The sequence below is a fragment of the Notolepis coatsorum genome, assembly GCF_963971535.1.
Source record: "Notolepis coatsorum genome assembly, chromosome: 1".
In the NCBI taxonomy this organism is placed as follows: Eukaryota; Metazoa; Chordata; class Actinopteri; order Aulopiformes; family Paralepididae; genus Notolepis; species Notolepis coatsorum.
Genome location: NC_140165.1, coordinates 81,901,068 through 81,926,054, shown reverse-complemented (window position 1 = coordinate 81,926,054; position 24,987 = coordinate 81,901,068). Strand labels below are relative to the sequence as shown.

Genomic DNA, 24,987 nt, shown 5'->3' with positions numbered 1-24,987 from the left:
ACTGCAACTTGTTCCTGTTTGCGGACGACTCAGCCCTGCTGGTCTCTGACAAGAACAAGTTACAGGTTGAAAAAGCCCTCAGCTCGGAACTAGGCAAAATCTGCATATGGCTCGCCGACAACAAACTATCATTACACATGGGCAAAACAGAGTCCATTCTCTTCGGTTCAAATAACAAACTCAGCAAGACCGACGGCTTCTCGGTTACAGTGGGTGACAATATTATCACAAGGAAAGATGAAATTACCTACCTGGGTTCCATCCTAGAGGCTAATCTTTCCTGTGACAAAATGGCATCCAATGTAATAAAAAAAGTCAACCAACGAACGCGATTCTTGTACCGGATCTCCTCTCTGGTAAACAAGAATACCCTGAAGACTCTAGCAGGAGCACTCATTCAAGGGTACTACGACTATGCTTGCACCTCATGGTACCAAAGCACCTCAAAGGCACTAAAAAACAAATTACAAACATCTCAAAACAAGCTAGTCAGACTACTACTTGACCTGACTCCTAGAACCCACCTCACCCCTGCCCACTTTGACAACCTAGGATGGCTTAGAGTAGACGACAGAGTACAGCAACTTGCAATGGGCCTGGTCTACAAGATACACTACGCGACCAAGGTACCCATGTACATGTCAAAATACTTCCCAAAGGTCAGTGAATACCACGATCACAACACCAGAGGGAGCTCCACAAATCATGTAAAACCCAGATTCGGCTCAAACAAGGGACTAAACACGTTTCGCAATTATGCCACATCAATGTGGAACGCCCTACCTAAAGCTGTAAAGGAATGTGAATCACTACCCACTTTCAAAAACACTCTCAAAAAACACCTACGTGAGACTGCAATTCGAAACTGGCCCCTACAAATGTCCTAACCTAGTTGTACAGTAAATGACCAAGTAAGGCTTTGTCAATATTCCAATGTACAGTGTAAAATGTGTGTGTCCCCTACCCAACCCCCCCCCCCCCCCCCCCCCCAACCTCCAATGTACAGCCCTCACCCAACCCACCCAACCAACCTCCTCCAATGTACAGTTTCTACGCCAAATGTATATACACTCCTTTTCTGGACACTTTTGTATCACAAACAGTACTGTATTTGCAAATCTGATATGTCATAAATGTATAGATGTAGCAGTACTGTCTATCTGTATGTCATGTATGTCATATATGTTATGATGAATTGAAAATGGGGGACCCTGATGTAAACAAGACGAAAGTCTTTCTCTGGTCTGCATCCCCTTAACAATTGTATGTATTGAGCTGTACTGTACTGTACCCATTCTGCAATCTGTTAATAAACTTTTCAATCAATCAATCAAACTACACAACAAGGCTGAAGTAAGATACACACACTCACTCAACTTAAAAATCCCTCATGCAGACAGATGACTAAACGGTTAGAAAGAAATAAAACCCTGAAATGTGGGGACCTCATGGGACTCTCATCAAGGCCCCCGGAGGACCCCAGACCATACTTTGACAACCCCCACCCCCCCAGGCTACAACCCATTTGAGGCCTTCCAGAGACAGAGAGTTGTGTCAGCAGAGCTATTCTGACACAGCACATCTCTCCACGAGAACATTGGTTCTCACACTTTTTACCTGCGACCAGCAGCTCTATAGATTGCTCTGTTGGTCGGTTGGTGGGGGGGGGGGGGGGGGGGGGGCTGACATTTGGCGGGTGTGAGGTGAGGGTGAATGTGGAGTTGGAATGGATCTGAGTTTCTCTCTCTCTCCCTTTGTCCGTCTCTCTTTCTGTATCTCTTTCTATCTGTCTTATTTCTTTCTCTTTGTCTCTGTCTTTCTCTCTCTCCATCTCTCCATCTTTCTCTCTCTCTGTATCTGTCTCGCTCCCTCTCTCTCTCTCTCTCTCTCTCTCTCTCTCTCTATCTCTCTCCCTCTGTCTCTTTCCCTCTCTCTCTTTCTCTCTCTCTCTCCCTCTGTCTCTCTCTCTCCCTCTATCTCTTTCTCTGTCTCTCTCTCCATCTCTGTCACTCTCTTCCTCTCCGCCAGCTCTATCGCTCTCAGTGCGAGTCTCTCCGGGACCAGTTGTCGTCTTCGGAGGGAGATTGTTCCTCTCTGACCTCTGACCTCTCCAAGCTACGGAGTCTCCTCGCCCGTGCCCGCGGGGACGCCGCCTCGCTCCTCTCCGCCGCCGCCCTGCTGGCCGGAGGCCTCACACACACCTACCGCCGTGCGTGCTCGCTCTCCGCTCAGAAGGGCCTCCTCTGCTCGCGCCTGGTGGGGCAGCAGCGTCTGGAGGGGGAGGTCCGGAGGCTGGCGGCCGCTCTGGAGAAGGAGGGCGGAGGAGAGGAGGGAGGCGGGAGAGGCTTGAGGAGGTGGCGGAGGTGTGTGTGTGCGGTGCTGGCGGTCAACAGGATGCGCGCGTTGGCGCGGGGAAGCAGCGTGGTGTTGCGGGTGGGAGGGGAGAGGAGGCAAGCGGTGTGTGTGAGCGTCTGTGGCGGTATGGCGAGAGAGAAGGGACAAACTCCTCCTACCACTGGTCAGTCATACTGAGCACATGACACTCATTTTCACATTTCAGGCTGAAAAAGTCATCTTTATTTACAAATGGAGCATTTTGTTTACAATAATTTACAAACGTGTACTATGTATGTGATTTGTGTGTGTATTTTCCAGATAAGGAGGAGAAGGAGGATGATGATGATGGTGGTGAAGGAGAGGAAGGTCTTGGTGGAGTGTGTGTGAGATGGCTCCGTTCCAAACAGCTGTCTACACTCCTACTCTCCTCCATGGTTGAACTGCAGGGGGCGCTAGCACGCACTGGTAAACACACACATTACTCACATTCAGTGTGACATTAAACTAAGACTGATGCTTTGGCTTTTAATTTGGTACTTTTATCTGGTCCTCTTCAAACTAAAATGACTACCCTGTTGCTAAGCAACAAACATCCTTGCTTGCCTCCTTCCAACATCCGTCCATCGTTATGAATGACAGTTCATTCATTAACCCTTTCACTACCACACTACCAAAGGGTTAACCCTTTCACAACCACACTACAGAAGGTTAACCCTTTCACTACCACACTACAGACAGTTAACCATCTGTAGTGTGGTAGTGAAAGGGTTAAATGTAAACGGAAAGGCAGAGTCAGACTGCACTCCCAACAGCTATGTATGTCTGTCTCTCTCTGTCCATCTCTTTTTCTCTATCCCCCTCTCTTTCTCTTTTTCTCTTACTTTCTCTCCGTCTCTTGCTTGCGCTCTCTCTCTAGGCTCCTCCCCTTCAGAGGTGACATCAGCAGCTCACAGGGGTGTGTCCCGCCTCCTCGAACACCTTCTCAACCAGTCAGACAGGGTTTCCAGTCTTGCTCCTTTCAAAGCACCCTACGGAGGGAACCAGTCCACACTAGTTAGTAGGCTAGGGCTGGGTCTGGCCAGACTGAAAGCACCACAGCCTAGTACAAAGGTAAGCCACTAGTCTGCTCACAGTTGTGTTCAATGGAGGGGATGGAGGGAGGGCTCTGGGTTCCTTAATGATACTTCAGTTTCTCTTAGGATGTTTTCTGTGAACGGTTCACAGAACATTTCACAGAATGGTTCATATCATGAGAACTGAGGTCTGGTTCATATCATGAGAACTGAGGTCTGGTTCATATCATGAGAACTGTGGTCTGGTTCATATCATGAGAACTGTGGTCTGGTTCATATCATGAGAACGTCAGGTTATTCTATAACCCTAGTTATATGAGTATAGCGAGCGCTCTGCTCTATTGGAACTATCCCTTTATCCAATCTAATAATGAATAATTTTCTCCACATGCACACACCCATCCGCCTGGCCACACCCACATCCGCTCCTGTACATAAGCGGGGTCGTGGCCACACCATCAGCTCCTTCCCAAGTCTTTCACCACCGAAGGCGAAGACCACAGGGTCCTCAGTGAGTCAGAGCAGAGCGCTCGCTATACTCGTATAACTAGGGTTATAGAATAACCTGACGTTATATTATCGTATAGCTTACGCTCTGCTCTAGCTCGACAGATGTACCCGCTGAGGCCCCCCATAACCATCAGAACCGGGGAGGACCCGAGCCCCCTGGACCCCCTTAGAGGGGGACGGGAGGGAATCAGATCCGACTGTGCAAAGAGGGTTTAGCACCTCAAACGCACAGTGAGCAGACCGTGGGACTATCCTTCACACAGGACCCGCGACCACTTAGGCGCGCATCCCACATGCCACCCCCGTCACAGCCCCCAACATCACGGGTCAAAGGTCAAGAACCCAACCCCGTGGCAAGGCCGTAGCAGCGGAGCGCGGAGGAGGACCCAGCCCCAGGAACAGCCTGAGGGCCAGGACCCCCCGAAAAAAGGGGCCCGGTGAGGCCAACGATGCCGTAGCATCGGGACCCCACCAGACGGTCACTGGTGACACCACCCCCCACATCGCCAGCGTATCGGACAGGGCCCAATCCAAGAGCAGGCCCTTCCCCCCTACGGCACGCCGGCCTGAAGCACTCCACAAGAGGCTACACCCCCACAACACTGTGGGGCCAGTCGGCACACCGGGGAGACAACCCCCAAAGAGGTTGATCCCTCAATCCAGGCAACAGGCCCCAAGAGCATAACTCGACCTGTGCCCGGAGCACTGCGGACTAGACAGGCGCCTAAGGGGTCTACTGTGAAAACAGCACCCCGGCGGAAGGGGCGTTCGGTATGCTGTGCACCATGTCGCAACCTCCACAAACCCGACCCCTCCAGTGAGGTCGAGGTTCAAGAGAAGGCTGACACGATTGGCAGACGTCATGAAAGGTGCAGGGGCACACTCGCGGGCAGACGGGGTCAAGCCCGGCCTCAACCCGAGAGTTGACTCTGCTACCAACACACCGGGGAACCAACCACCCCCCTATGTTTAGTTTAACAGGAGGCGGTTGTTCCTTTAAACCCACCAAGAAAAAACTCAGAAACATAACTGCGCATATACACCGGCTATACAGGCAGTACAAGTTTTTCAGTTTTTAAAGGGGTTAACCCAGGCCAACAGGTTGACGAGAACGAGTTCGGACCTGCGCCCGGCAGACCGGGACCTACACAGGGATGCCAGAGGGGTTCAATAGAAAAAAACTCCTCGACAGCCCCCTCCCATCCCTGCCCAGCAGGGGGAGGGAGGGGAAAAAAAAGAATGGAGAAGGACCAGGCCCCTTAGCACAGCACAAGGTACAACACAATATGGACCAAGCACAACACTGTGAAGGGCAACTCGTAGTGTCATACATATGACACACACATCCATATCAATCCCCGGGACGCCCGGGCCGACCCGGCATTTTCCCCCCGGAAAAGTAAGTAAGTAAGTAAGTAAGTATTTATAAAGCACCTTTCATACATGTCATGTAGCTCAAAGTGCTGTACACAAATATAGGCATATATAACGATAAAAGCAATAAAGTCACAGTGATCAGTTAAGATCAATGTTTAAAAAAAAAAAAAAAATAATAGTAACGTAAAAATGAAAATAACGTAAAAACAGTCATTTGCTTACCAGTTTGGGAGAACAGGTCCGCACAAACATGTCCGCTCAGTAGCAACCGGAAGTGCACTAAACCAATGCACTTGTATGGTAGGTAGCAATGTTTAGCTCTTATAACGCTAGTGTAGTTACGTTTTTATCAGTGGTCATAGTTGGGTCCATAGTGCTTTACCAAGTCCCATGGATCCATCAGTGGCCGTGTATTGTGTGCGTATGTACCCGTTCCCTCATGTGGTCAGTGGCCAGAGTTTGGGTCCATAGTGCTTTACCAAGTCCCATGGACCCATCAGTGGCCGCGTCTTGTGTGCGTATGTACCCGTTCCCTCATCTAAAGAGTTGGGTCCACAAGACTTTTCCAAGCCTTACGGATCCATCAGTGGTCGTGTATTGTGTGCGTATATACCCGTTCCTTCATCTAAAAAGTTGGGTCCACAAGGCTTATCCTAGCCTCATGGATCCATCAGGTTTTTCCAAGCCATAACTATTTGTAAGCTAGACTGTATAGGTACGTTTTTAATTTTCCTTTAAAAATGTGTATAGAGCTGGCGTTTCTGATGTGTGTTGGTAGTGTGTTCCATAGTTTTGGGGCATAGTTGGCAAATGCCATACTTCCTATCCTTTTTTGGTTTCTGGGCGTGTCTAGTAAACCTGTAGTGGATGACCGTAGCGTTCTTGAGGGCAGATAACTAACTAGGGAATTTGCTATGTATTTTGGGCCTTGCTCATTATGAGCTTTATATGTTAGGAAAAGGACCTTAAAATCAATTCTATGAGTTATTGGAAGCCAGTGCAGAGTGGCCAGGACTGGAGTGATATGTTCTCTTCTCCTTGTATGAGTTAGTAATCGAGCTGCAGAGTTTTGGATAAGCTGAAGCTTCCCAATGGTTGCTTTGGGAAGACCAGTGAACAGTGCATTACAATAGTCAAGCCGACTTGATACAAAAGCATGAATAAGTTTCTCTGCATCCTTTTTATTTACGAAAGGTCTTACTTTCGCTATGTTTCTTAGGTGGAAGAATGACGTTTTCATGGCCTTATTTATATGAGACTTAAAGGTCAGGTCTGAGTCCAAGATGACACCTAGGCTTGTAACCTCAGTCTTTACATAGGATGACAGACTCCCCAGGTTTTTACACAGCACTTCCCTTTTCGCTTTTGGGCCGATCAATAGGATTTCGGTCTTGCTTTCGTTTAATTTTAGGAAGTTATTGTTCATCCACTTGTTTATTGCTAACAGACAATTTGTAATGGACTGTATGGCTGTAGTGTTATTTGGTTCTGCGGAGATATATAGTTGTGTATCATCAGCATAACTATGGAAGCATACATTGTGGTCTCGAATGATGTCCCCGAGGGGCAGCATATATAGTGAGAAGAGTAATGGACCAAGGCAGCTTCCTTGTGCGACTCCAAAATTGCTGTCATGTTCCTCGGATACATTGTCTCCAAGCTTAACATAGAACCTTCTCCCCTTAATGTATGTTATGAGCCAATTTAGTACATGATCGGAAAAGCCAACCAGTCTTTCAAGACGACTGATCAAGATATTATGGTCAATCGTATCGAACGCTGCACTAAGGTCCAATAGGACAAGAATTGAGACTTTGCCAGCATCGGAGTTTAGCCTGAGGTCGCTAACTATTTTGGTAAGGGCAGTTTCAGTGCTGTGATTTGTTCTGAAACCTGATTGTAATTCCTCCATGATGTTATTATCTTTGAGAAAGGAGTTTATTTGTACTGAGACTATCTTTTCTAATATCTTGCTGATAAATGGAAGGTTCGATATTGGCCTATAGCTTTTTAGTTCGTTTACATCTAAGTTTGTTTTCTTTAGTAGTGGTTTTACTACAGCCGTTTTAAATGCATCTGGAAAAGTGCCTGTTTGAAGAGACATATATATGATTTCAAGGACATGATTTGAGACACTATCGAACACCCGCTTGAGAAATGCTGTTGGTATAGGATCGAGGCAGGAGGTGGCGGAATTACCCTGAAGCACAAAGTCCTTCAGGGTACCAGAACAGCAAATCTGCGCCCCAACGGACAACGGGTTAACTGACCTGGTCCGGCACGACCAGAACCAGTCCCATGTCCTAGTCACTCCGCCATCCCCAGTCCTAAGAGGGGGGTAGGTACGCGTGTCGATCCAAAACATCACAGAGGGCGCCACCAAGATGGTCAGTACGTGAATGCACTGCACCTGGTGGCCCACCCCATGGGCGTGAGACCCCTCCATCAATGCTTTGATCTACTCCGTCATCTCCCCCCGGAGATGAACGTGAGTCGTCGAGTCTAACCTAGTACACTGGTGCTCGGAAGAGATAAAATCTCCTTCCCAGTCGCTCGCATAAAAAATGCTGTTTCTATGAATGAGCAACCAAGGCGCGCCAGCCCATGATGTGGTTCCACACCGAAAGCACCCAGGGCCAGTGCTATGTACACGTCGAGACCCAAAAAACACATCAATGGTAATTCTAATAACAAACCAGACAACGTTCCCGCCATGCCGTCTGGGACGAGCGGCAGGAAGCCGGCCAAACAAGACACAGATATGGGTCCCATATGACGCGTCCGAGGGAAAAAGCCCTGTCAACACCGCTCTGTATATAAGGGGGAATCCCCCAGAGAGACCTTCCACGTGAGTAACAACGCATCGCATCACCCAATCTTGACAATGACAGTGGTCCATAGCATGGAGCCTGAAAGAACTCACGGAAGTCTCATGACCAATACAAACGCGGCCAGTGACGTATTCTATGGCCGGGGAAATCCCGTGACCCACTATCCAAATATGGTGTGGGACCAGGGAACATCCCCCCCATTCCCCTCCCTGTGACGCGCTGACCCCACAGCGTGACAGGAAGACCGACGAACAGGAGGTCCAACCCACTTTCACTAATGTTATAAATAATAGAATTGTGTGCGGACTGCTGACAAATTATATAACAGATCACTTACCAGTTTTTGTAATAATAGAAGATAATAATCAGCCAAAGAGGGAATCTCAGAAAATGTGTAATAAAAGGCACCTTTCAGAGGACTCAATAGGGGCACTCAAAAGGGAACTGGCTCTCCAGCAATGGGTTGAGGTGTTTGAAGCAACTGATGTGGACTCAGCATATGGCTGCTTTCTGAATACATTCATGACTTTATATGATCGTTTCTGTCCTATTGTGCAGCAAAGTAGCTGACGAACTAGGAAGCCAGATTAACCATGGATAACAAAAGGAATTTCAAATGCCTGTAAAAAGAAGAATACTCTTTATAGAGATGTCATCAAGCATAGAACTAAACAGAAAGAAATCAAATATAAAATATATAAAAATTAATTAACAGATACTATAAGAAAACGTAAGAAGGATTATTATAATAACTTACTAGAAATTAATAAAAATTATATTAAAGGAACATGGAAAATTATAAACACAATAATTGGAAAATCAAATAACAAACCAGGCTATATTGATCAGTTTTCTGTAAATGGAACGGAAATAACCAACATGCATGAGGTAGTGGAGGAGTTTAATAATTTTTTTATAAATGTTGGCCCAGATCTTGCAAGGAAGATCAAGCCTCCACAAGGGGGAGCTATTGCAGAACAATACATTGATAGGAATCCATCCACAATCTTTTTGTATGACGTATCTAATATGGAAATAATTGATATTGTAAACAATCTCAAGAATAAAACATCTACAGATGTGAATGGGATAGACATGTCTCTTATTAAAAAACAAATCAAAGAAATTGTAGATCCAATTACTTTCATATGTAATCTATCTTTTAGGATGGGGACCTTTCCAACTGAAATGAAAACAGCCAAAGTAATTCCAATCACTGCGGTTATAGCTTGCGGCTAGGTCAAAAGCTGAATAACCCCATAACCTGTTTTGACGTCGGCTGGCCCTAAGGCCCCACCACCCGACACCATTTTTGACAGAAAAAAACAGCAAATTGAACAATGTTGCCAGTCGCTGCTAATTCTATACCGCGGCGGTATAGGCTTCATCAGCCCACCAGCCACCTGCCGGGCCGACTCGCCTCATGGCGTCGGCCGGGCGGGACACCGTTCCACCATGTCAGAGGCAAAGGACTGATGCCACCTGCTTCACTAAGCACGGAACACCAGTGGTGGCTGCAGACCAAAATCTACTACTAGTGAAGCACTGCCTCACTAGTAGGCATGCAACAACCTCCACTGTGGTGCGCACCCATGAAGGGATAAATGAACAAAAAACCTATTAACATATTTGCAGAATGGGCTAGCCCATACACGCAATTGTTAAGGGGATGCACACCAGTCCTGTCCACACCAGGGACCCCCATTTTCAATTCATAGATTCACAAAAAGCACACCTGCCCTGAGCCTCAGCCCATCCACCCATGTAAATGGTAAACAAGCCCCCGTTAAACCCCCAACATTAGACACCGATTGACCGTCAGCATGAATGGATAAGAGGAGGGAAGACCTTTTAGTAAAGACAGCCCTCGGCGGGGAACAAGGGAACGGCGTCCCAGCATTGTAGCATTAGCCGCTCGCTCTAGGATAGTTGGAAAAACACCCAAAAAAGAGTCATGACGACCATGTTTTCCCAAATATCCTGCCCCTCGCGCCAATACATCACTCGGTTGTCTCACGGGACAACGAGCAGTATGCCTGATAGCGCAGGCCCTACCTGTGCACGACTTAGCTCGACTGCTAACCGTCGCGCGACGTCCCTCGGTCCGCTGTCACGAGACGAAGAAAACCCAGGACAGGCCCGTTGCGCTGTTAGGATGTGCCGAGAAGATTCCAGGGGCTGGTGAACTTCTGGCGAATACCCAACATTGTGTAATTTCTCCCTGTGTTTCATAACAACTAGTTCACGGAGTGCACTGCTACTTCCGTCTTGGAAACAAAAAGAGGAAGGTGGAGCGTGACCATTTCCGGCGTCATATAGGGAGATGCAGGGGCGTGGCCTGGTCACGTGCATTTGTTTGTTTCGTGAGCACATTAAGTGCTAGGAGATAAGAGTTCTCTCAATATGGCAGAGCGAGACGCGATTGCCAGTAATGCTATATAACTGAGGTATGATTCATATCTCATGATAACTGATGTATGGTTCATATTATGAGAATTGTGGTCTGGTTCATATCATGATAACTGTGGTCTGGTTCATATCATGAGAACTGAGGTCTGGTTCATATCATGAGAACTGAGGTATGGTTCATAATGAGAACTGTGGTCTGGTTTATTTAATGAGAACTGAGGTCTGGTTCATATCTCATGAGAACCCAATAATTTCTCACTCTGGATGTTAAACAACAAGCACATGAGCGTCTGGGGTCATTTTGATGTGATGACATCATGAATGGGACGCACCGACTGCTTTACTTGCTAAAGTTAGTCATCGTTAGCAACAACAAGCTGGTAAGCATTAGGGATGGGTACAGACTCCGGTACTTTTAAGGGTATAGACCGAATCATGTTGCTGCTACCGAGTACCGATTCACGTGAGATCCACCGGTGCCACATTTCGGTACTGTAAAAAAGTTAATTTAAGTAAGTTTGATGACGTCAACGTTTTGTTTACCGCAAAAGGAAACCTATGAAGTGTGCCGCACGTTCACGTCAACAATACGCGCTTACCTAGGATTTGACTTGATTCAACAACAAAGCAGTCGGGGCAATGGCAAGCCGAAAACGGTCGCACAAGTGTTGTTACACTTTACAAAGCTAGATGCAGACAATGCTTGCTGCAATATTATATATTATATATATTAACAAATTGTTCTAAATTAATAATAATGATAATAAATAATTTTGAAGTTTGGACAAATTTTGTACAACTGGTAGGTAGATAAATTTTTTTTTTACTAAAGTACAGAAAAAAGGTACCATTGGGTACCGGTATCGATTCACACATCGGTTCAAATGTGATCGGTGCCCAACCCTAGTAAGCATCCAGGTGTGTGTCTCTCTCTCCAGTCCCTGGTCTCCACGCTGCAGCAGCACTTCCTGTTCTTCACCCAACGGTTGCACTCGGCTGAGGTGGAGAGGCGGGGCCTGAGGGTGGAGGTGGCCAGTTTAGTCTCCAAGGGCAACCGTCAACGGAACGAGGACCTTTCTCACCTGGTGAGGCTTCCCGCTACAGTGCCTGACTGAAAGTCAATATTTCACTCAAATGATTATTAATATTTAATATTTGTGTGTAGGTGCCAGCAGAGCGGTTTGACAGTGTGTGTTCGGAGCTGCGTCAGGCTCTCGGCAGGGAGCAGGAGGCCCAAGACCTATTAAAGGAACAGTCCACTCAGCTACACACCCTGAGTGACCGACTCAACACACACACTGCTGAGGAGAGCGAGAGACAATACACACTGAGCCAGGCTGGACAGGTACACACACACTGAGCCAGACTGTACAGGCGCACACACACACACACACACACACACACACACACACGCACACACACACACACACACACACTAAGCCATGCTTACAGGTACAGTCACACACACACTGAGCCAGGCTGTGCACACATATACACACACATATACACACAACAGTCTACAACTGAACACAAAAGTACACTCTGTTTTGGCTAAACTACCAGGGCAGTGGTTTGGTGTTAGCTGCACACGGAGAAGCAAAGCAGTTAACAATAACTGAAAATATGAAATATAATTTCAACTACTAACACGCCCCACTGTCCCTGTCTCTCTATCTCTCTCTTTCTCTATCTCTCCTCTCTTTCTCTCTCTTTCTCTATCTCTTCTTTCTTTCTCCTCTTGGTCTCTGTCTCTCCTCTATATCTGCTCTCTTTCTATCTCCTCTCTTTCTTCCCTCTATCCTCTGTCTCTCTTTCTCCTTCTCTATCCCTCCCTGTCTTTCTCTATCTCTCTCTGTATCTCTCTCTCTCTCTCTCTATCCCTCCCTGTCTCTATCTCTCTCTGTATCTCTTTCTGTCCCTCCGTCCTTCTCTGTCTCTCTCTGTCCATCTCTATCTCTGTGTCTATCTGTATCTCTCTCGCTGTCTCTCTCTCCATCTCTCTCTTTGTCTCTCTCTCTCTGCTCTCTGTCCCTCTGTCTCTCTCCATCTCTCTCTCTCTGTCTCTCTGTATCTCCCTCTCTCTCTGTATCTCCCTCTCTCTCTGTCTCTCTTTCTCTCTGTCTCTCTCTGTCTGTCTCTCTCTTTCTCTCTCTCTTTCTCTCTCTCTTTCTCTCTCTCTGTCCCTCTCTCTCTCTCCAGTCTCTATCGGAGGCGTGTCAGCAGGTGCGTCGTAAGGAGCAGTCGCTGAGAATTCTGGGTAAACACCTGTCTGAGGTTCAAAAGGAAAAGAGAGATCTAGAAGAGAACCTCTGCCACACCGAGGAGGCTCTGAGGACGGCTACCAAGTAATATATACATACTACTAGGGATGGGAATAAAAAAAAAATGGGAGCCGGTTCCTAATGGTCTGATTCCTGGAATCGCATGCCTCCGTGACTATCGATTCCTCTTATCATTGCTATGTATTTCCGACAGTTGCGCATTTTAAAACAATAACGTTAGCGCCACGCATGCAGCCATAGCAGACTATTTGATTCCTTAAGGGCTAGAAATTGCGACCGTTTTGGTCGCATATGCTCCCGAAATGCTCCCGCTGTTTCTATGTGCAGTGAAAACTACTCCAATGCTTTGCATCCTAGTCATTCATTTACTTCGGGGTAAACTAACGTTAGCCGCTAACGCTAGCTACCCATGCTCATGACAGAGTAGTGTTGTCACGATACTGGAATTTCGACTTTCGAATATATATATATATATATATATTTTCTTTACAAATGTTCCTTTTGTTGCTGGTTGATTCTCCTCAGCTTCTCTCTGGTACTATAAGAGAAGATAAATATAACAATTTTAAAACCCTTTGTTTATCTTTAGATCACACATTTAAAAATAACTGTTTATCTCACTTCAATAATTTTTATTGCAGAACATGGTATTTTCTCAAGCAGACAGATGTAAACACTGTAATCTGTGTTGCATGTACCTGACAAACTGAACTGTTATTACAGTCATATTCCGACTTAACTGAATGCACATGTGTGTGTGTGGACTACTGTACTATTACAGGTATTGAAATGAACAATGCAACCAATTTTTTTCCCTTTCTCTGTCTGTCTGTCTGTGTGTGTGTGTACACATTGTCTGCCAGGCATTATGCCCATATTTGTGCCCTCTCTGCCACCGCTGTAAGCCTATGGAGTCGCTCACCTTCTTTGCAGGACTATAACTTTTTAAATATTATAGCTATATCGACATTACTATGGCCCATTCAACATCGGGTATCTATCGTTACGGATGTGGGAACGTTATATTTTTCCATTCATACATTGTCGTGTTAGTACCCTCGTGAATATAAGTATGTTTTTAGACTGTATAGCAGTAATTCCTAAAACGCGAGTTATAGGCCCTGACGCATATGACACATTATCGATTGGCATTTTGTTCCTATACACGCTATATTAAAAAATTCGTTTATAATTCGTTTATAATTCCTTGATCGTCAGTAACGGCTTTTTTTAGTATGGGTTGATACGTTGATCAGACTGATTGCAGTGAAATAAATGGACAATCGAGCTGAAAATAACGTTAGCTTCCTCTCACCTGTCGCCGATGAGTCTGGAGGAAAAAAATTCCAATTATTTGACGTCAATCTGCTAGATCCATTTTCCGTTTGTATGATGCAATAAACGCCGAAATCATATTGATTCTTGCGCTTCGAAAGCGATCCAATGCACTCGAGTGTGTATCTAGACCCACGTTACAATATATCTCTGCCGGAGGATTTTCCCTGATGCACCGAGCGCCACTTCTGGTTTGTGTAACTCGCCCGAAATAGTATTGAGGCGTTGCAATATCAGACAGGGTCCAGCTGCGTCCCGGAGGGAGGCTGGATGAATTATGAATGCCATGGCGAAAAAATGAAATATTGATCCCAAAAACTAGTTTACTCGTTGTTGGCGCACAACGATTGGCGGGCAATAGCGAGTATACTCGTTGTTGGCGCACAATGTGTTAAGGGTTAAAACAATATGTCACCTTGAGGTGTAGCTGAATGTACTGGTAAGGGTTAAAACATTATGTCACCTTGAGGTGTATCTGTGAACGTACTGTTAGGGTCAAACATGTCTTTGTTTTCTTTTATCCAGGAGTAAAGATTCTCTGGTCAACTACATCAAGTCTGCTGAGAGTGGCTATAAGGAGGTGACAACACACACACGCACACACACACGCATATATACACACTAGGGGTGTAACGGTACACAGAAGCCACGGTTTGGTACGTACCTCGGTTTTGGGGTCTCGGTACGAGTTCGGTACAACAGGAAAAAAAATATTTAGAATGATTATTATATATTTATAATAATAATAATTATTAAATATACATTTTTTATTAAGTTATACTTAGTTCCACCTAGGCTTGCCGCGGTAGTCAGTCAGTGATAACGGTGTCATTCTTGTGTTCAGGAATCCACTTGAGTAAATTAATTGCCTAGTGCCCCCTCCCCCCACCGGTCTATACTTTCGGTTTTTACTTCACGTGAAGCAAAGACATTGTTACACAACAATGGCAGAGGATTTATCAATATTTTGGATTTAAACACCGCAGCTCGACTGGAGAGGAGCTCAGAGGACCAGTCCAGATCAGAAAAAGTACGTTTGCGTTTTTTTCTCTCTCGAATCAGCTGTGAAGGGAAAGTAGCGCGGAACACGTGTGCACGCGCGCGTGTGTGTGTCTTTCCATTGGTTACCATTATTAGGCGAACAAGAAAACGATGAACATTTTCAGCCTTGTTAGTCTAGTAGATAGAGGGGGGTATCATGCACCCCCCGGAAATATACTTCTAACCAGACTTTCTAGAATGGAAAAAAGGTGAAAAAAATGTGGCTATGTTAACAAGTTGTCAGTGTCCCATGTATCATTTATATGCAAATTAAGGACACAATTATCAAAAAAATCGCAAAAAAACGTTCATGATTCTCAGCCAATATTGCAGATAACTGAACAAATGAGGTGTCTAGACCCATGTTTTGAGGGTCAAAGATCACAATAACACTATCCCTAGAGTGATCACATGTTTCTATGTAAGTAGCCTATGCAAATCTATGCCGTCAATACAAAATAATCACATTTTGACCAATTAGTTGAGTAGGAAAGCGGATACTATCATGCACCCCCTGGAAATATATTGTTAACCAGTGTTTCTAGATTGGAAAGAATTCGTAGAATATGATAGGCTATGTTAAAAATGTGTCAGAGTGTCCCATGTATAATTTATGCAAATTAATGACGCCATCGTCAAAAAAAGAATGTCGCTATTTCAGCCAATATTGCAAATAACTGAACAAGTATGTTGTCTGGACCCATATTTTGAGGGTCAAAAATCATAATAAAACTATTGCCAGAATGATCACCTGTTTGTGGCGAGCTAGTATGCAAATTAGTGGCACCTTTACAAAGAATAAAGCATTTTACCAATAAAGACACATCATATTGTAGATGACTGAACAAAAAAGGATGTGGACTCATGTTTTGAGGGTTAAAGATAGTAATAAATTTTCTGAAGTGGTCACATATATCTCTGGCATGCTTATATACAAGAGTGCTGCTTTCAATGCCATTTCTTACGTAGGTCTACATGTATGTAATACGGTAAATACGCCCTCTGTTCTGGATATCTTCTTTGTTGACACAACATTCAAGTATTTTTTTCTATTTGTATTTTGTGCCCTAAACTACTAATCATCATCATCATCACTGTCCAATTATCTAGCAGTCTCAGTCAATGAGTCAACTAGATGTCCAGCATCCAATTTATCCTTGTTGTAATAATCACCAGGTGGTCAATTAAACAAGTGGTTAGCTTGTAGCTGATAGTTAGTAGCAGCTTACATCCAAGCATTAGTGGATAATGTTAGTAGAGGTCGATATGGTATTTGGTAATGTTCAACCAAGTCGACTCTGATAATAGTTTGTTGATAGTTAGGTTGCAATTTAGCAACCGCCGGTACTTGATAGTGTAGCCAGACGTTTAGCCAGGTAACAGTTAGCCAGACGTTAGCCAGTCTTCATGTAGTTAGTCTATAGTCAGCATGTACATTCAGTCAGCGTTTAGTCAGTCAGCATACAATCAGACGTTAGTCAGATTATTTACCTATACAAAGGAAAGGAAATAAACGGCATTAATTAGTAACTAGATATATGAATTAAAGAGAAATGCGGATATTAACGGCGCATACAATGCAACGTACCGTTGGCCAATCAAGAGTTCGCCCACAGGGCTTTTCACCTTACAGTCTAGGCTCAGAGTGTCACTTAAATAGCGCGACGCGCCGGCGCAGAGACAGCTTACCTGCTCAGAGTCGCAATACGTACTCCAAAGTGCGTCCACTAGGCGGCACCAGATAATAATTAACTCATGCAATAAATGTATGCAATAAATGTTACTCATGATAATAATGAAGGATAATTGTTACAAAGGATCAGATTAAACCGAATATATATATTTATTGATTGATATATATTGCATAGTATTTGTATATCGTTTGATATCCCTTGTATATTCCTTGTACATATACACGGAATATCCCATTAGCCTAGGACCAGACCATAATATTTCATTCTCCTATTGGACAGCGGTCCACAGGCGCCAGAGCCATGCCTCCAGAGTCAGGTTCAAGGCCACCGTCAAGACATGTCTGAACATGCCCGGCCTTGCCCAGGGATACGAGACAGAAATGGAGCTGGTACTAGTTTGTTCATCTAAGCGTATAAATACGGCGCAGGTGAATACAGAAGCACTTAGTCAGAAGTCAAGAGTTACCCAATAAGTTGAAGCCTCACCCACGATACAACGTGCGGTGAAGTATGGCCTGTTTGGCCCCAAATAGAGCATTGAGACCGCGTGCGAATTAATAACTGAATTGTCAGAGTTTGGCGCTATACCGTCGAGTGCGACATATTTCTATTAAGTCAGTAATAGTCTATTTGAGTATAGTGTATCGTGCGGCTAAAGTTCTACAGTGACCAGCATCACCAACGCTTCCTCGTACCAGCTAGAGTGCTTATCCAGGCTGGGCTGCTTTCATGGCGCTTTCACCCGAGGAGACCTAGACGAGAACCGTGTGGACATGTACACTGGATTAATCTACCCGACGACTACATAGCCCTTTGCGGCTGGATTATATTTGTTTTGGTCCTGTGATTTATGGAGCGGAGAATCGCCGACGCCTACACGTGTGGGATTTACCCTGTGAGGAGCCAGGTCGAGTCGGCGCCTCAGAGAGCCTGAGGCCGGCTAGCTTTCTTCACTGTGGAGCTACAGTCTACGGAGAACAGCTGTATTCGTCTGTGGATCAAGAGACTATTGCACCGTCTCCTGTATTTGGAGTCTCCTTAGTCATCGTTGACCAGACTCTCTACTACCGACAGATCCTCTACCCCTGCTGGCTTACAACCAGGGGGACCCTTCCAGTATCTCCCGCTATATATTACTAGTGTACCATAGATATAATTCCCTAAGATTCAGGTTGTATAATTACCTCCTGCGTAACCAGAGAATGGACATTCATTATTGATTTGCCTACGCATATTCCTTTGCCTTATAAGCGCATCCAAAGTATAATAGAGAAGTATATTATGTACCTTTTGCTGCAATAAATACTTGATTATACCTTTGTGTGGAACCGATTCAATGTGGGAAGTGTTCATCATATTTATATATCATGTACTGTATGGCCAGTAATTAAAGTACATAAAGCGGTAGTGGTTTAATGATACCATACTTATCAATACAGTCAGGGAATTGTACCCCTCAGTTACAATAATAATGATAAATATATTGGGAAAAACGTCGGATAATTCTCCACCTCCCACTTAGTTTTCTGAACATCAGGCTCATAAATTATCCAAACTATACAAGTGATCCCGGTCTATATTATTATTATTTCTTTACAGGGGCACGAAGAATTAAACTATGCCGCATTTACGGTGGTAGCACAAGCGGCTCCCGCGAAAACTACTCGGGTTCCATCGGCATCGGGTGATTCTTGACGTCCTCAATCCTGCCAGAAACAGGCGACTTTCGACGTCCTTCTTTGTGCCAGAAACAGGCGACTTTCGACGTCCTTCTTTGTGCCAGAAACAGGCGACTTTCGACGTCCTTTGCGCCAGAAACAGGCGACTTTCGACGTCCTTTGTGCCAGAAACAAGGCGACTTTCGACGTCCTTTTTTGGTCATTGTTCCTCGAATGGTAGAAGTACCACCAACCTCCTGACGTCCCTGTGGAGGATGGTGGTGGGGCACACCCCGACGTGACGATCACGCTTGGGATGACCGGCGGTAACGGGAAGGCTATGGCAAGTCCTTACTTCCACGTCTCTGATGACACCCTTTGGGTCAGGGTGAGTCTTTATCACTCGGCCCAGTCGAAACTGGCCTCTGAGTGCGTTCTGGTCCGCAAGCCAGACCAGGTCTCCTTCAGTGACATTCCTAGCGGGAATGTGCCACTTTTTCCGGACGAAGAGTTCAGGTCCCGCCAGCTGGCTCCATCGTTTCCAGAACCTGTCCACTTCAATCTGGATTGCTCTCAGACGGACGAAGGGGTAGCTAGCGGACTCGAAAGAAGGCCTTGCACGTCCCAGTAGGAGAGTGTTGGGGGTGATGACCTCAATGGTGCCATCCCGAAGCTGGGCGTTGGCGCCAATAGGCCTCTCATTTGATAGATTGGCAGCTAGGTATAGGAGGGTTTGGAACTCCAGGGCCGTAAGGCTCCCTTCTTCGCCTATGCTGCTTAGTGCTCTTTTCAATACTCGCACAGCTGCTTCAGCCGCACCATTCCTATGAGGAGAGTCAGCGGGGTGGAACACCCAAGTCCAATCTGTACCAGACTCTGCGGCTTTCTTCTGTACTTTATTGTCGATATTCGCTAGGAACTTATAAAGTTCTTCCAGCGCTGGCTTTGCTCCCACGAAATTGGTCCCTTTATCGGACCAGAGCTTCCTAGGATGGCCTCTCAATGCAGTGAAGCGTTGGAATGTTTTTAGGAAACCTTCGGTCGAGAGGTCTTCCACTATGTCGGCATGTCTTGCTCTGGACGCCATGCAGCAGAAAACTAACTTGGGGGGTATGGCCGTGGCGCCTAGGGGATCGCTGTCCAATAGGAGAACGAATATTATGGTCTGGCCTGTACTAGGTAAAGGGATATTCCGTGTATATGTACAAAGAATATACAAGGGATATCAGACGATATACAAATACTATACAATATATCTCAAGTAATAAATATATATATTCGGTTTAATCTGACCCTTTGTAACAGTTAGTTACACCCCTAATACACACACACACACACTCACGTTTAAAGAAACCTTTTAGTGTTGCTAGACATGTCTGCTGTTTGACACTAGCGATCACACTATCTTGCTGGATAGACTCAATCACTGGGTTGGTACAGTATGGTATGAATCAATGATCTTGCATCTTGATGAATAATTGTCTTAATTTGCATACCCTAGTTTTGCATTGAAATGTGTACATACAATTATAAATATTAGGCTATTATAATTAACTTATAGAGCAATTATCTTTATCATTATATGGAGGTGTAGTGGTTACGTCATTGCCGTTTTTCGTGTTCCACCCTCTGTCCAACGCAATGTATTTCCCCATTGCCCATTTCTAAATTGTCTCGTTTAAAACAAATAAAGCATTAACATTTGCATGGTGTACCTTTCTGTGCGTATTCATCCACAATCTATAGCGCAACATGAAAATATTCGCAATTAACACTTTGGATGCCAGCCACGACATAACACGTGTTATCAGCCCGCCCCCTGAATGCCCACCACGACAATTAGCGTGACATTTTTTTTATTAGCGATCTGAATTCATATTTCATCAACCGAGTCTACCGTTGGGAAACCAGCCCCATCAGTAGCTCAGATGTGAAAAAAGCGCCCCTTATCGTCTCCCAGATGGTAATGCACCCTTTTGGAATGGACTCAATGAAAATGGATGAAAAAAAAACAAATCCGGAATCCACATTTTACTTCTCACGCATGTAACCGGAGATGATCCCAGTCATTGTGGACCATCAGAACAGCGTGTAATATGTGTTTACAGTATGTAGCGTTGGATCAATAAAAGGATCAATTTTTGGAATGGCGATCAGGAATTGGAATAATCTTTTTGGATACCATCTGATCTCAGGTAAGGAATCTATTTTACCAGTCTTAGGATAATCAGACCTGTTTTCACGGAGATAATAAGCGTTTCCCCTATGTGTGATATGGCTGTTTGGCTGTGCGAGCGATCAGGACATATATCAGATCAGATATCAGATCGCCTATATAGCGTGCATACGTACACATATACTATCGATAATCTAGCGTTTATTTGAAAACGATTCATAAATAGGCAGACAAATTTGAAGGTTTTTGTGTATTCTAGAATATTCCGTTTATTATGGAATATTTTTATTTTCCTTGAAAACGAGGGCTTTTCAAGATGCTATAAAACGGAAATGAACCGATAAAAAAACAATCTGCTTTGACAATGTTGACTGGAAAATGAGTCATTGATAAGCGACGGGCAGATTAGACACATAGCCATAATTTAAAAGATAGATTAGGCGATATTAACGCTAACATTGAAGTGGATGGTGGGCATTCAAGCACTAAATCGTGCGCCCCCTGCTGGCACTGAAAGTGTTAATCATTTAAAAAAAACGCAGAATTTTATTTCAACCAAAAATGCTTAAACAATAATGTTAGTGATAGAAGGGAACTCATTTTGTGCAAAATGGAAAGCTTTTCAATTTCCATGCGGCAGAATTGTTACAATAGCTGATAATCCATTTTCCCAATGATGAATCCCTATACAGGTGGAACAACCAGCGACGTCAGACTACACCTCCCTATATGGAAACAGAAATGAGACACACATACACTCTTTACCTTCTGTATGGGCGTGTTCAACCTCAATATGGACAATTATGATATTAGATGTTCTCCCATTATCAATGATGTCATAGACAATCTCACATTCTTTGGTAGAGACGTCAGTGTCACCATCTATCATAAATGATAGGTACTGGGACAGAGGCCATTTTTTCACCAGTCTTTTCCCGGAGGTCGTCTGACATCACTCTATGAACTTCGTTGTTGGCATAGGTTAATAATAATAATAATAATTTCTTACATTTATATAGCACCTTTCAGGAAACCCAAGGTGCTTAACAGAGGAGGGGGACAAACTAAGGGGAAGGAAATCAGAGGAACAATTGGGTAAAGGAGGGAAGTCAGGCAGAGTCATTAATACATTTGGTGAAGAGGTAAGATTTGAGTTGTGATTTGAAGGAGTCCAGGGATGTAGCGTTGCGGATGTCTGGCGGGAGGGAGTTCCAGAGGGTGGGTGCGGCAACAGAGAAGGCTCTGGGGGCGTTCAGGTGGCGTAGCGGAGATTGTGCTCGTCACCAATGCAAGAGGCTGCGGTCTCGACTCCCGGAGAGCATTGCCTTGGCTTGGCCTGATCGCTATACTAACTCGTTTGGCTGAGTTAGGGGGAGGGAAGCCGTGGGTGGGTCCTGGGCGTTGTGCACAGCGACCCCTACAGTTCGGTCGGGGCGCCTGCACAGCGAGGGTAGGATCTGGAGAAAGGTAGTGTGACCTTCCACACGTTACACTCTCCCGGTGAGAATCTGCGCTGCCAGGCTGGCTGCCGGCTGGCTGCATATCTGTCGGAGGAAAGCATGTGACAGTCTCCGGCCTCCCGGACCAACAATAGGGGGGGGGGGTGCGCAAACAACCAGGAAGGGGGTTGGGAATTGGCATAACGACTAACAGTGGGATGGGAGAAAAATCGGAAAAAGAGAGGGGGAAAAAGATAATAGAAAAAAAAGAGAAGGCTCTGGGACCAACAGTGTGCAGGTTGGTGGTGAAGATGGAGAGGAGACCGGAGTCAGAGGACCGCAGCCTCCGGGGTGGGATGTAGGGATGGAGGTTAGATTCTTCTTCATCAGTGTGATCTGGGCTTTGGATTTAGTCTTCCTCTCTCGCTCTGCCCCCTCTCTCCCTCCCCCTATCTCTCTCTCTCTCTCTCTCCCCCCCTCTCTCCCCCTCTCTCCCTCCCCTCCCTCTCTCCCCTCCCCGCTCTCTCTTTTCCTGTCTTTCTTTGTCTTCTATCTGGTCTCTTATTGGACAGTTGTTGACAGTAACTGGTACAGGACTACTGTGTGTCTTACAGAGATCACAGACCATAAATTGTCTTTCTCAGGTCAGAGACAGCCTCGCCCACGGCTCTGTGACCGGCCGGGCCCTCCCTCTGCAGCTACCCAGAATACATCTGGAGCTGACGGGAGCAGAGAGGATGCTGGGAGGAGCTGAGGAGGCTGCGTGTCTGGTAACTCTTTCTTTCTATCAATCTCTACCTCTCTCTATCTACCTCTGTCTCTCTCCCTCTATCTCTCTCTATCTCACTGTCTCTCTCTCTCTCTCCCCCTCCCTCTCCATCTCTCTCTATCTCGCTTTCTCACTCTCTATCTCTCTCTCTCCCCCTCCCTCTCCGTCTCTCTATCTCGCTTTCTCACTCTCTGTCTCTCTCTATCTATCTTTCTCCCCCTCTCTCACTCTGTCTCTCTCTCTCTCTTTCTCCCCTCTCTCCCCCTCTCTCTCTATCTCTCTTTCTCCCCTCTCTCTCACACTATTTGTCTCTCTCTTTCTCCCCTCTCTCTCACTCTATCTGTCTCTCCCTCTCTCTCTCTCTCTCTGTCTCACTGTATATCTGTCTCACTCTCTATCTCTCTTTCTCCCCTCTCTCTCACTCTCTTTGTCTCTGTCTCTCCCTCTCTCTCTATCTCTCTCTTTCTCCCCTCTCTCTCACTCTCTTTGTCTCTCCCTCTCTCTATCTCTCTTTCTCCCCTCTCACTCTCTTTGTCTCTCTCTTTCTCCCCTCTCTCTCACTCTCTTTGTCTCTCTCCCTCTCTCTCTATCTCACTCTCTGTCTGTCTCTCTCTCTCTCACTGTCTCTCTCTGTCTCTCTCTCTCTCTCTCTCTCTCTCTCTCTCTCTCTCTCTCTCTCTCTCTCTCTCTCTCTCTCTCTCTCTCTCTATCTCTCTAGAGTCTAGTCTCTACCTTCTCAGAGCTCTACCAGGCAGCCAGCTCTAGGATTGGTTGGCTGGAGCAGGAGGCCTCCGCCCACCACAGTCATGTGACCGCCCTGCGCAGTGAGCTGCAGGACGCCTGTCTCCGTGACAACCTGAGCTATGTCGCTGTAAGATGACATCATCACTACATGCCTACACACAGACACAATAAATGGCTCAAACGTGTACTATATGCTGCATACTACATAGTAGAATACATATAAAGTACTACAAACACAAGTATTAATCTCAGTCAATGTATACTACATGGTAGAATACATACCCAATTGAATACAAAGTACTACAAACACATTTTATTAATCTGTCATCGTATACCACATACAACATAGTAGAATACATAGCCCAGTAGAATACACACAGTACTACAAACTTGGGCTGGGCATTTTCAATTATGATGTTGTCTTCCCATGATCATGAAAACAAGATAATCGAGATTAAACTATTATTGTGTCGCATGACGTATTGTGTTGTAAATGCAATCATTTTCCCATTATGGAGCAGCCTGCTACAAACATGTATTCATCTCAGTAGAGAACAGGGACATATATTTGTATTATTATTATTAACATTATTAACATATATTATTATGAAGATTCTATATTTGTATTATTATTATGAAGACTGTATATTTGTATTATTAATATTATTATGAAGACTGTATATTTGTATTATTCATATTATTATGAGGACTATATTTGTATTATTATTATGAAGACTGTATATTTGTATTAATATTATGAAAACTATATTTGTATTATTAATATTATTATGAAGACTGTATATTTTTATTATTCATATTATTATGAGGACTATATTTGTATTATTATTACCGGTATTAATATTATTATGAAGACTATATTTCTCAGCCATGAGAAATGATCTTCACTAGGTCTAAAGCGTTAGCCTCCGTCAGCTGTGCGCCTGCTCGTATCAAAAGGGCTGTCCCGGACACAAATTCAAACACGCCCACAGGAGGACAGTGGTCCGAGGTGTTAAATGATGATGTCAGTTTAATTCTCTATGTTAAGATGATCCACGCGGTGACAAGAGCAGCTAATCCCCCCGATGTCATGCCATTTACTCCAGAGAGCTCACTTGATTTCTATAGCAGGCTGGAAGAGGCTGTGTGTGGGTGTGGGGGGGGGGGGGGGGGGGGTGGCGGTGATATTAAGGATTTTAAAACTGCTCTTATTAAATAGAATGTAAACCTCTTTGTGGTTTTAAAGGGTCATTTCACTGATTATCACTGCTGTCACACAGTCTGTATGGAGAGAGAAGAATCCAGTCAGCGC

General features: G+C 45.1%; 1 protein-coding gene across 1 annotated transcript in view; it reads left to right on the top strand.

The window, feature by feature from the left end:
* ccdc171 (coiled-coil domain containing 171) overlaps positions 1-24,987 on the top strand; it is a gene marked incomplete at its 5' end in the record, with an annotated part of 84,065 nt that overhangs the window by 55,434 nt on the left and 3,644 nt on the right. Inside the window, 9 exons of the mRNA XM_084328430.1 lie at positions 2,029-2,518; positions 2,656-2,802; positions 3,254-3,447; positions 11,476-11,622; positions 11,703-11,882; positions 12,737-12,882; positions 14,680-14,734; positions 22,807-22,932; positions 23,650-23,802. Of these exons, the coding sequence (XP_084184556.1) occupies positions 2,029-2,518; positions 2,656-2,802; positions 3,254-3,447; positions 11,476-11,622; positions 11,703-11,882; positions 12,737-12,882; positions 14,680-14,734; positions 22,807-22,932; positions 23,650-23,802 (1,638 nt within the window). The remainder of the gene's footprint in view (positions 1-2,028; positions 2,519-2,655; positions 2,803-3,253; positions 3,448-11,475; positions 11,623-11,702; positions 11,883-12,736; positions 12,883-14,679; positions 14,735-22,806; positions 22,933-23,649; positions 23,803-24,987) is intronic.